We start from the raw sequence: 13,634 nt of genomic DNA, 5'->3' as shown, positions 1-13,634 counted from the left end.
GGGTTTTCAATAATCTTCACATATAAACCAAATTCAACAATTTTTAAAAATCGAGACAAAAGTTATGATCAGACAAAGTTCACCAAAAATCCTTTTTCACCCAAAACCTCAAATCCTCAATTTTAACCATCTCTCAATTCCAAACCAAACCAAACCATGTCCAACCATCATAACCCACTACTACATACAACATCTTACCGTTTCATATCATCCTTCTCAATTTCACACCTAAATTACTAAGCCATTATATTATATCTCACTACCAATCCAAAATTTCTGAATTCAATCATAAATCCACACTCATAATCATCATCAACCAACAACAACCTCAACAACCAAAACCAATCTCAACATTCGTCATCAACCCCTATAATCACTAAAATACCAATAATCATAATCAATCATATAATCATTATTATTATTATTCCAATCCCTTCTACACAACACCACTACCACATTAATATCCATCATTATTCGTCTACAATAACAACAACACTCCTCGAAAACAATAATTCACACATTCATCAATAATCAATGTTTTTAACAACATCAACAATAATTCTCATCCATATTCAACACACATCTTGCTTCAACACATACATTTCTCTCAATCTCATCATCAAACATATATCACAAACATCAACATATTCAATCCTATCTTAAGGTCAACTAGCATAAGTGTTTAGAAACATTACATATTATATAAAGAAAACCGAAACCATACCTTGGCCGATTCTCAAACGCACCAAAACACCAAAACGAAGCCACCAACTTTGATCCAAAGCCTCAACCAATACCAACAAACACCAAGGCTCACACTAACAACACATATATCATCAAAATCAAAACCTAAGATACACAAAACAAATAAACACAAGGGTTTAGTGGAATCTTACCTTATCCAACAATATTAGGGGTAAAATCCAACAATTATCCGCTACTAGAGAACACCTAAACAAGCAAAACCACAAAACTTGCTCAAAACTCCAACCATAAACGCGTAGAAATTTAGGGAACGAAAATGGAGAGTGAGATGCGAGCCCTTACCAGATTTCTTTAGATAGAAAAGAATAGCTCGTCGAGAGTTTCGCGTGGGCGCCAAGGCTCGTCAATCGAAGGTCCGTAACTCAAGTTACAAGCAAAAGAAGGTGAGGGTAAATAATGTTTTCTCTTCTCCCTCTCATCTCATGGCAGCTGCGCCCCTCTCTCTCTTAGGGCTGGAAAAATGAGCTCAAAGCTCATTAAATGAGCTTATATATGTTGGACCTTGGGCCCGGTTTGGGTTCGGTCCAACCCGTTAGCGTTTTTGGTCCGTTTGGCCCACCTTGGGCCAAAACCTTTAAAATTAGTGTCCGGTTTTAGATTCTAAATTATTTTTATCTTCTCAAAACAATAAATCAATTTTTAAAATGTTATTTTTCCAAAATACGCGGTACTGGACAATCTAGAGTCGGTACTACCAGCTTAAGCGCCAGTACACATTTTTTACAAAAATCTTTTCAAAAAAATACATTTTTCAACTTAGAAAAATTCACTGAAATCAAATTTCACATTTATATTTTCAAAATAAAACTTCTAAATTTTGAATCTATCTCAAATACTAAAATTATTTTATTAAAACAATTTTAAATAAAAACGCGGGTTCTTACTACCTGTTTTTTAATATAGGAGACTAATTGATGTAACTCACGAAAATGGCCAAAACATCGTGCTTAAAATCGTCGTGGCAGTTTTTCTGACGCCACAAAACATCACCGCCGTTTTTCTTTTTGCCAATTAAGAAAAATAATTATTATACAAAACATCATTGCCGTTTTATAAATAAAAAAATTAAAAATATTCTTTTAATACAAAACGTCAACGCTGTTTTATTTTTATTTATATAAAAATTATTATTCACCCAGAAAACGTCATTCACGTTTTGCGTCTTTCAAAAAAATTGCGTCAGAACCATAGCAAGGTAAAACACAATAATTCTAAAATATCAATGCATATCACCAAATTATTTATAATATAAAAAAAATGAGCCACAATTTTGTTACATAATTAAAACTTTGGTGAGAAGTAAATGGTTTGGCAGCAAAGGAAAGAACAATAATAATCATCAAATGACTCTGGCCTCATTTTTGAGTTTGTCAATGAGCTCATCAACAGAAGAGACCATGACCCCTGCTTTCCTTTTGGGGGGTTCAGTGACTTCCACAATTTCCAAATCAGATTTGATTTCCACATTCAACTCTTGAGGAGTGAACTTCTTTATGGGCTTTGATTTTGCTTTCATGATGTTGGGAAGTGTTGCATACCTTGGTTGGTTCAGTCTCAGATCAGTTCTGCATCAAGCAAGAAAAAACAACACACATCTGAGGTTAAATGTCTAGGTAAAATAATGTTTGCATGTATTCTCTCTTACATGGCTCACAAAAATTTCATTGTTGAGTATGAATGTATGATCTAATTTCTCCAAGTGGTTTTTGTGTGAAATATGTCTAACCAAATATTTAGTGAAAGAAAGACTTTGTTGTCATTGTTACATATTTACAAGATATGCCCGAGATGCCATAAGTACAACTTTGATGCATCCATTCTCCCATCATTTTATCAAAAGATACTGGTACTTGAATCGCAAATGCGACACTAATATGTTCCTGAATGCGGTAATTGTATAATAAAATAATTTTTTGATTACCCTAACTTTAGTGGAACCTTAAGTTCAATACCCAGCTCATTGTTCCAAGGGTGGAAAACGTGACCAAGAGAAAGCAAGTTAAAAATACAAAGCCTTTTAAGAATCTAGAGAGTACATGGCATGCTTAACAGAAGGTGCAACTTACGTTATTACTGCCGGTAATTTCAACTGCACAGTCTCGATTCCATCGTCAACCTCTCTGTCCACCGTAACTTCCTCTTTCTCTTTATCAAGGACAACCTACTGGAAAGCCAGGATTTAGTTATACAATAAGTTAATTAAAACAAATAAGTTAATAATTAAGCATCAAACAGACCCCGAAGAGAAAAGGTGCAAATACTACTTTAGCCTAAAACAAATTATTATAACTGAATGGCAGTTTCCAGGGCTTCTTCTCTATGTCTGCCGCATAGTACTACTTAATTAACAGTGAAAAAATCATACTGCAAAATAAAATTGCCCCGGGTTCAGATTTAGCAGATGAAGCATATAACACCTGGACAGCCAAGTGATTCACTCGAGAAGCTGCGACCTAAATCATCAACTAGTACAGTAATTTCTTAGGTCATAGACTCCATCAAACTATGAGTCATAGTTAGATGGAGAAGATGCAATAATGGCAAAATCTGAAGTCTGAAGCACATTGAAATTTCAAAATCGAACAAGGTCTTATCTAACAAAGAAAAGTAGCATTAACAATATAGAAAGGATAAACAAGAAGCGTAATCAAATGCAGTAGAATACTTTTCAAAAGAGCATATTCCTAAAGTCACCAACGTCACACATATAGCTCAGCAATTACAAACAATTCCCTATGGTATAAAGCATACACACAGACACACATACATCTATAAGAAATTTCATAGTTCCATGAGTGTATTCTTTCTTTCCAATCTGACTCATGTTTGATTTGTCCTTTGGAAATCCCCACCACATGGTTGGAGCAAATGCTTGATTCTTGAAGCCTAGAAGGTGTTGCCTATAGCTATTTAGGAGACAAGAAAGGGTTGCTCCAAAATCTAAACCAAAACTCTAACTACTAAATGTTTTTTCATTTACAAACCAACGTACAAATGTCAAGTTTATCTACCCAGTCTAACGTAAAAAGAACGAACTTTGTCATTTGACTCATGTTGAATCGTTTTCCCAAATGACAAAGTAGTTCCGTCCTGATAAGACAAAACCAAGAATGCATGCACAATGATATGCAGAGGCAAAATCAGCATAGTCACAAAAAAAAAAGAATCTGCTTTGTGTTTTAGAGAGAACCAAAAGTTAATTGATTTACATCATGCTAACATTGAACCAACATAACCAATACATGTCATAGATAATAATAGTGAATCGAATGCACAATGACTAAGTTTATAGAAGACATGGATGATTGGATGACCGACTAACCTTTGAAGCAAAAGTCCCTTGAGGCCAGTTGAGGAGTCCTGCTACCATCTGCCCTGTTTGGTTGCAATCATCATCAATGGCCTGTGACCATCACAAATATTCTCATTATATCAGTTTCAAATGTGTACAAAAACATGTCCATTTTTTTTCCGTTATAGCTTCCTAGGGGAGAAGCCCCAATTTCTTCTCAAACAGAAAATATTCTACTTCTGCTGCCAATGAAAAGTAATTCTATACTTTAGCCAAGCACTCTAGAACAAAAACTCAATAAAAGTGCTTCTTGACACACAAAAGGGGGAAGAAAAACCTTCTATTCATTACTTAACACAGCCAAAACAACATCTTAATTTGCTTTTAGATCATGAAAGATAACAGTTACACCCTTCATTTTAAGCACTAAACATCAAATCCACTTTGATTTGTCATCATCAAAACCAAAATATCAAATCACCTCATGAATCACCACAAAACTCATCACTACATGGAGAAAAAACCATAACAAACAATGTAATAGATTAAAGAAGCCAAATCGGCAAACCACCCAATTAAAATTCACCAACAAAATACATAAAGCATCAACTTAGCTCCATAAAAATAGAAAATTGAAAGGCTTTCTTTTTTTTTTTGTGACTAAAGTTCTAAACTTTCAGCAATTCAATCTTTCAGGGGTTTTGTTCTGTGGCTAAATGAGTAATATCCCAACTCAGTCCCTAAGAAAGTTTTAGTTGGAACACTTTAATCCTCAACAAATTTTAATTATCAAATCGGTCCTCAAACTTTTATTTCTTTAGATAAATTAGTCTCCATATGAGATTGTCAGTTCATATGAAGGAACTGATATGAGAATTTTAAAATTTTTTAAGGATGGTTATATTTTTAATTAAATAATGACAGGAATTGAATTGTCTAACGTTTTACCAAGATTTGACATGAGAATTGGATTGATATGTCCGACAAAATAAAAGGTTAGGGACGGAATTGGTGATTAAAATTTATTGAGGATTAAAATTTGGATATTACTGGTAGCTAAATTGTGAGCTCCTTAATCATTTTACTGTATTAGTGAAATTGCAGAGGAAAAGCTACTGAGAAAAAAGAGAAGAAGTACCTGTTTGCCAAGAATGATAAGGGAAGGTTTCTCAATCTGCACAAGGTTCCTCAAGATCTTGGCAACATGGAGAGGGTGAAGAGCAGAAGTAGAGTCCACGTGGATGCCCCTATCAGCTCCCATGGCGAGACCAGTTCTGAGAGTGTCAAGGCACTGAGAGGGTCCCATGGTCACTGCCACAACCTCAGACGCCAACCCACTCTCTCTCATTCGCAGCGCCTCTTCCAGCGCTATCTCGCAGAATGGGTTCATCGACATCTTCACGTTCTGCGTCACCACCCCACTCTGCCAAAAACGGTGTCGTTTTTAGATCAACTTCACGACTTTGGAAGCTCCAGAAAAAGGGTGGTCGTGTATATAAAAGAATTGAGGTTGGTTTCGTGGTTACCTTGTCGGGTTTGACTCTGATCTTGACGGCGTAATCGATTACGCGTTTTATGGCTACCATTATCTTCATGGTGGTGATGATTACAGTTCAGAGAAGAGTGTGCATGTATTTGAAGTGTTGTAGTCTCTGTGAAGAAGAAGAAGAAGAAGAAGAAGAAGCAGCAGATGACGATGCAAAAGGCACACTTAACTACTTCGCCCTGTTTTTTATTAGAATTTAGAAGTATAGAAATTATTTTTCAATTAATTATATTAGACAATTTTTTATTATGTTTTTTTTTTACTTTTTTTTTTTTTAATTAACTGAGATTTATGATAAGGATTTGAAGTTAAAATGTAGGATTTAGAATTTGTGATTAAGAAAGAATTTCAAAAATTAGTTTGAAAAAGTTGACTTCTTATTTAAGTTTATTTATTTAATTTATTTATATTTAAGTTCATTATATTCAAAGATTAATATCTCAGTTACAGCCTGAAGTAGTTTTTACTTTTAACATTTTTCTGTTTTTAGAATTTTATAAAAAAAATAATTTTAATTTTTTTAAATTTAATTCTTGTTTTATTTTTTGTATTTTTTTAAATGAAATAGAAAATTAAATATAAAACAATTAGGATTATTAGTAATTCAACAATATTATAAAAATTTTAGTCAAGGCCGTATAAGAATAGACTAGGGTTTTTTTTTTCAAGTAAAATGAATAGATGAAAAATGATACGGAAAAGTAACCCAGGATAAGATGGAAGATCAAAGAAAGGGACTCCTCTACCTGAATTTGATTTCCTAATACAACAGACAAGGGAATCACTCTACCTCACCTGATAACACCCAAGTTTCTCAAAGAAACTCAGAAAATTTCATTCATCAAAATTAAGGAAAAAGTGGCTACCAAGTCTTAGAGGATTTTTATACCTCTTAATTTAAAACACTAACTCATAAGTTCACTAGAATAGAAAAAAATGGGCCAAATCATATCTGGGCCTAAAACAAACAAACAACAAAAATAAAATAAATATAAAATAAATTCTAAGAAAATGACATCTTGATTAATGAGGGTCTTCAATGCATCTTGTAAAATAGTAAGACATTTGACTTTTGATAATCGCTAATCATTGTCTTGCCTAATTCTTGATGTATCTCCTGAACACATGATTTAGCCATGTTTGCAAAACCTTCTTTTATTCTCTTAGTTGTTGCTATTGTAATTGGACCAATTGGCATATGACAGCTCTCAGTTTGTCCCACATGACTCGTATCATTCCCTCCCTCCTGAAAAAGATTCGTCCTCGAATCTGCATCACAATCAAAAGGAGATAAGTCAGAGACATTAAAAGTAGCTGATACATTATACTCACCTGGAAGGTCAATCTTATAAGCATTGTTATTGATCCTTTCGAGCACTTGAAATGGACCATCACCCCTAGGGTCTAACTTGGATTTTCTTTGAGTAGGAAACCTCTCCTTTCTCAAATGAACCCATACCCAGTCACCAGGTTCAAAGACAAGATGTCTTCAACCTTTATTCACCCGTTGAGCTGTCAACGTATTTTTCTTTTCAAGCAATTCACGTGCTTTCAAGTGCATAGCTTTAACCTTTTCCGCTTTACCGTCTGCATCCAAGCTAACAATATCACTCAAAGGCAAAGGTAATAAGTCCAAAGCAGTTAAAGGATTAAAACCATAAACAAGTTCAAAAGGAGAAAATCCAGTAGAAGAATGAATAGTTCTATTATAAGCAAACTCAATAAAAGGTAAACAATCTTCCCAAGTTTTCAAATTCTTACCAACAACAGCACGTAATAAGGTCCCTAATATTCTATTTACTACTTCAGTTTGACCATCAGTTTAAGGATGACAAGTAGTAGAGTATAATAATTTTGTGCCTAATTTACCCCATAAAACTTTCCAAAAATGACTCAAAAATTTTACGTCACGATCAGAAACAATAGTTTGGGGAACACCATGCAAACGCACAACCTCTCTAAAGAACATATCAGCGAGATTTGTTGCATCATCAGTTTTATGGCATGCAATAAAATGAGTCATTTTACTAAATCTGTCTACCACAACAAAAATGCTATCTCGACCTTTTTTTGTTCGAGGTAAACCAAGAACAAAATCCATAGAAATATCAACCCACGGATGCATAGGAACAGGTAAAGCGACATACAAACCATGTGGTAAAGACTTAGATTTAGCCTGTTTACATGCAACACACTTAGCACAAAATTTTTCAACATCTCTACGCATGCGTGGCCAGTAAGAATGTTCAGATAACACATCCAATGTCTTATGCACACCAAAATGACCCATCAAACCCCATTATGTGATTCAAGAACAAGTAAGTCCCTCATAGAACAAGCAGGCACACAAATTCTATTGCCACGAAACAGAAAACCTTCATGTTTATAAAATTTCTTAAATGCACTATGTTCACAAGAGGCATAAATAGCAGAAAAGTCAGAATCAGTGACATATAACCCCTTTAAAAATTCAAATCCCAATAACTTAGAGGTAAGGGTAGTAATCAAAGCATACCTCCGAGATAAAGCATCAGCAACGACATTATCTTTACCTTGTTTAAAGGCAATCACATAGGGAAATGTTTCAATAAATTCCACCCATTTAGCATGTCTTTTATCAAGCTTACCTTGTCCTTTTAAGTGCTTCAAAGATTCATGATTCGTGTGAATCACAAACTCCTTAGGTAAGAGGTAGTGTTGCCAAACCTCTAAAACCCGAACCAAAGCATATAATTCTTTGTCATATGTTGAATATTTACGCTGAGCTAAATTCAACTTTTCATTGAAGAAGGCAATGGCTCGTTTTTCCTGCATTAAAACAGCACCTATACCAATCCCAGAAGCATCACATTCAATCTCAAAGGTTTTATCAAAGTTAGGTAAAATAAGAATAGGAGCAGAACACAAACAGTCTTTTAGGGTATGAAATACAATGTCTTGTTCCTTTTCCCATTTAAATCCAACATCTTTTTTATAACCTCTGTGAAAGGCGCAGCAATGGTAGAAAATTTTTTTACAAATCTTCTATAAAACCCAGCTAACCCATGAAAACTTCGTACCTCAAAAGCATTCTTAGGCGTTGGCCATTCACGAATAGCCTTTACCTTTTCCTCATCAACTTCAATTCTACTCGCACTCACAACAAAACCAAGAAATATAACTCGATCAATACAAAAAGTGTACTTTTTAAGATTAGCATATAATTTTTCTTTTCGAAGCACTTCCAAAACAGCTGAAACATGTGACAAGTGGTCATCCAAACAAGTGCTATAAATGAGAATATCATCAAAATAAACAACAACAAATTTACCCAAAAAGTCTCGCAAAACATGGTTCATTAGACGCATAAAAGTACTAGGGACATTAGTTAACCCAAAAGACATTACTAACCACTCATATAACCCATGTTTTGTTTTAAATGCAGTCTTCCATTCATCCACTGGTTTCATTCTAATTTGATGATACCCACTTTTTAAATCAATTTTAGTGAATATGCACGCACCATATAACTCATCAAGCATGTCATCTAACCTAGGGATAGGATAACAATACTTTACCGTAATTTTATTGACTGCACGACAATCCACACACATTCGCCAAGTACCATCCTTCTTTGAAACCAACAAAACTGGTACAGCACATGGACTCAAACTCTCCCGGATGTGACCTTTGGCTAATAACTCCTCCACTTGCCTTTGAAGCTCCTTTGTCTCTTCAGGATTACTCCTATAGGCTAGTCTATTAGGAATGCTAGCACCAGGAATAAAATCAATTTGGTGCTCAATCCCACGTAATAGAGGCAGACCACGTGGTACGTCAGTAGGAAAGACATCGGCAAATTCCTGCAACAAAGAGACAAAGCTATTTGGCAAATTTGGGTTAAGCTCAGTGTCAGAAAATAAAGTATCCCGAAACCGAACCATAAACAAAGCTTTCCTGCCTATTAAAGCACTCTTTAAATCTCTCTTTTGCAAAGAAACACAATTTGCTCTCAACTTTCTCAATTTTTTTTTTGTATTTGTACTACTCTCATGACATGGACTCTTTTCTTTCTTTTCACTCACCTTTGGGCCTTTTGCTATATTCTTTTCTCTCATTGCCTCTTTTTTCTCAGATTTTTCTGTGATCTCACATCCCATGTTCCCCTTGGTATCCTGTTGAAGCTTCAACTAGTCAAGGTAAACCTCCTTAGGTGATAAAGGAGTAAGAGTGATCTTGCGACCATTAAAATCAAAGGAGAATCGATTCGTATAACCATCATGAAATGCTCGACGGTCGAACTGCCAAGGTTGCCCCAATAATAAATGACAAGCTTGCATTGGCACCACATCACACAATGCCTCATCAACATACTTGCCAACAGAGAATGCAATTGTCACCTGTTTGTCAACCTTGATCTCTCCACTGTCATTCAACCACTGCAACGTATATGGTTTAGGATGTCGAACACATGTCAAACCCAATTTCTCCACTATAAGTGTACTAGCCACATTAGTCCAACTCCCACCATCAATAATTAGGCTACATATTTTTCCACCCACCAAGCATCTAGTGTGAAAAAGATTGTGGCGTTGCTCTAGACTTTCTTCTTTCACCTGCAAATTCAAAGCGCGTCTAACAACAAGAGATTCACCATGGACTGCATACTCAACATCACCATCGGAATAATCCTCCAAAGGTGGCATACTATTATGATCAGAATCATCACCATGATTAGAATCAGACACAATATCATCTCCTCTAATAACCATCAATCTCCTGTTTGGGCATTCATTAGCATAATGACCCATACCATGACACTTGAAGCATTTAATATCACGATGCCTAGAAGTAGCAGAAGAAGAGTTAGAATTACCTTTCTTCTTCATAGCATCAAACAACGCATTGGAGTCAATACTCGTAGTCTTTGTTGTGTCAACACTTGGGATTAGCATGAGACAATCCTCTTGGTATTCTTCTTTATTGTTGCCTCTCCACCTTCATAGCCATACTGACCAAATCCTCCAGCTCCACATAATGGTGTAACTCCACCACATCAGCAATCGCTCTATTCAAACCACCTACAAATCGTGCCATAGTAACCTCAGTGTCCTCTTCTATGTTGGCAGTAATCATAAGCATCTCCATTTCCTTATGGTAGTCTTCAACGGACTTGGAGCCTTGAGTCAGTCGATGTAACTTCTGATGCACTTCCTTGTAATAGTACGAAGGCACAAATCGTTTCTTCATGAGGCGCTTCATAAGATCTCAAGACTTTATAGGGTAATCATCATTCCTCCGTCTTGTCTTCACTAATTCATCCCACTAAAGTAAGGCATAGTCAGAGAATGCAACTGCTGCCAAACGAACCTTCTTTGCTTCAGAGTAATTATGACAAGCAAAAATTCTTTTCACCTTACGTTCCCACTCCAAATAAACTTCAGGATCATTTCTCCTTTTGAATGGTGGTATTTGCATCTTGATGGCGTTAATATTGCTATCTTGACTTTTGTGTCGAGGTGTTATAACCCCATCAGAGTCATCATCAGAAGGTACATGATTAGGACGCCGATTCCGGAAAGGTCCTTGTTTAATATTCTTGGATAGTGTCTGTGTCACCTCTTGCCCCATGCTTCCAATTCAGTCAAGCGATTGGTTAAGTGTTGAATAGCCCTTTGCATCAACTCCATGTCAACGACAGTATCTTCGAAATGAGCTGCCATAACAATGAACCTGAAATAAAATGTTATAGAAAGGACCTCACAATCACTCGCTCACGTGTTTCACTCAAAGATGGACACTCGTATTTATTCTCAAAATTGGCTTTTACCCTCTATTGAACTTACCACTCTTGCTTTTTACCACTCTTGAAACTCTTTGACTGTTGCACTTTAGAAATCAAACAAAAAAAAATAGAGAAAATCCGACGCAACGATAAAAGAAAAGATGGAAAGGATAATAAAAAAGGACAAAGATACAAAAGACAAAAAATAAGGATAATAAAAAAATAAAATAATAAGAATAAGAATAAGAATAATAACGTATAGAATGAATTTTTTTTCTTTTTATTTTTTTATTTTTTTTTTGAGATTGTTGCTTTTTTTTATAGAAGAACAAAACGCTTTTTTTTTTTTACTTTGCTAAAATGCTAGTGTGTAAATTTGAAAGTACGTACTCTTTTTTTGTACTCAAGATGTGTTGGCAAAAGAAAATTTACTAATAATAGGAAGAAGTTTCAAATTGCGTACTCTTTTTTTTCTAATAATGAGAAGAAAGATAATAAACTAATAGGAAAGGAAGGACGAAAAGAATAATGAAAAACACAAAAGCAGCAAGGACAGACAATAATCTTAGGAAAAGGAATTAAAAAGCCAATCAACAAGAAAAGAATAAGACGTAAGGATAAACTATCTATATGTGGCTGGATTTTTTTTTAATGTATTTAGAACACAAGAAGGATAAACGTAGACTAATGAAAATTAATCTAGTACCTGAAACCTGATACCAAATGATACGGAACGTAACCCAAGATAAGATGGAAGATCAAAGAAAGAGACTCCTCTACCTCAATTTGATTTCCTGATGCAACTGCTAAGGGAATCACTCTACCTCACTTGATAATATCCAAGTTTCTCAAAGAAACTCAAAGAAAAAAAATGGGTCAAATCATATCTGGGCCTAAAACAAACAAACAACAAAAATAAAATAAATATAAAATAAATTCTAAGAAGATGACATCTTGACTAACGAGGGTCTTCAATGCATCTTGTAAAATAGTAAGACATTTGACTTTTGATAATCGCTAATTATTGTCTTGCCTAATTCTTGATGCATCTCCTGAACACATGATTTAGCCATGTTTGCAAAACCTTCTTTTATTCTCTTAGTTGTTGCTCTTGTAATTGGACCAATTGGCATATGACAGTTCTAAGTTTGTCCCACATGACTCGTATAAAAAAATTTCAAGGCCGTGTAAGAATAGAATAGGGTTTTTTTCAAGTAAAATGAATAGATGAAGTCCAAAAATACAAGGTTAAATGAACAGATTTTATTATAGGTTATTAGATTTAAGTTAAAATTTAAGTTTTAAACAAATATTAAGTGATTAATATTTTTTGAATAAGGTATATTTTTTTGTTTTTAACGTTTGTGATTTTTTAAAAAAATATTTTTAATATTTAATTGTATTTAATTTTGTCTCTAATATTCTCGGTTTGTATTAAAATTATCTTTGGATGTTAATTTTACCTGAGATGTTGGAAACAAAATTAAAAATATTTAGAGATAATTTTAAAACAAATTAAAAACATTAAAGATAAAATTAAATAAATCAAAAATATTAAAAACAAAATTAAATAAAATTAAAAGTTAAGAATATTTTTAAAAAAATTACAAATCTTAGAAATAAAAAATATATTTTATTCATATTTTTTTTAGTTTCTCAAATATTATATAAACAATTATAGAAAAGAAGGAGGACAACTATATTGAAGGTACTTGTTTGGTTGATTTATTTTACCTCTACCCTAAATGATGATACTCTTGGTTGATTTTGCGCTCTTCTAAATTAGCATGGCTTTCTATTATTCACATTGTGGCATTTTTTGAGTAAGAAACTGATACAAGAAAGAACTGGTTGGCATCATGGCATGTGATCTTATCTTAAATCCGAGTTAGGTGTTGGTTCTTAACTTCTTATCATATACGGTACGTCACATGATCTGAGGCATATAGAAAGTGCATATCATCCATCTTTATCCCATCCATTGCATCGCCCAACTTTATATTTTTAGAAAACCTTAGTGTGTCTCCAAAATAAAAATAATGTATACCCTAAGTTGATAAATCAAATCAAAGCAGTGTCATGAATGTTAGTTGAGTAAATAGTAATTTTTTAACATTATGGATTTAATCACTAATAAAAAATTAAATCAACATCAAACTTAAAAAAAATTAGTATCGTTTGACAAAAATATTTGTTTGAGTTTTATGAGGTTGGGATCGAACATTTGTTTTGTCTTTTTTTCGTGAATTGGATAACTTTCAATCCTA

The 13,634-nt window shown here is 34.1% G+C and overlaps 1 protein-coding gene and 1 pseudogene across 1 annotated transcript; both read right to left on the bottom strand.

Moving 5' to 3' along the window:
* Window positions 1-1,980: 1,980 nt before the first annotated feature.
* On the bottom strand, window positions 1,981-5,774 carry LOC130948071 (electron transfer flavoprotein subunit beta, mitochondrial). Its single transcript, XM_057876775.1, has 5 exons — window positions 5,584-5,774; window positions 5,196-5,480; window positions 4,088-4,168; window positions 2,832-2,926; window positions 1,981-2,330 (listed from the first exon to the last, which is right to left on the bottom strand). Exons 1-5 carry the CDS (start codon window positions 5,650-5,652, stop codon window positions 2,105-2,107), a joined length of 756 nt encoding a protein of 251 aa, XP_057732758.1. The 5' UTR covers window positions 5,653-5,774; the 3' UTR covers window positions 1,981-2,104.
* An 865-nt stretch (window positions 5,775-6,639) lies between these two features.
* On the bottom strand, window positions 6,640-10,844 carry LOC130949974 (uncharacterized; annotated as a pseudogene).
* Window positions 10,845-13,634: the final 2,790 nt, after the last annotated feature.

The sequence above is a fragment of the Arachis stenosperma genome, chromosome 9 (genome assembly GCF_014773155.1).
Source record: "Arachis stenosperma cultivar V10309 chromosome 9, arast.V10309.gnm1.PFL2, whole genome shotgun sequence".
Classification (NCBI taxonomy): Eukaryota; Viridiplantae; Streptophyta; class Magnoliopsida; order Fabales; family Fabaceae; genus Arachis; species Arachis stenosperma.
The sequence above is the reverse complement of the archived record's forward strand: the minus strand, read 5'-3'. Positions and strand labels throughout refer to the sequence as shown.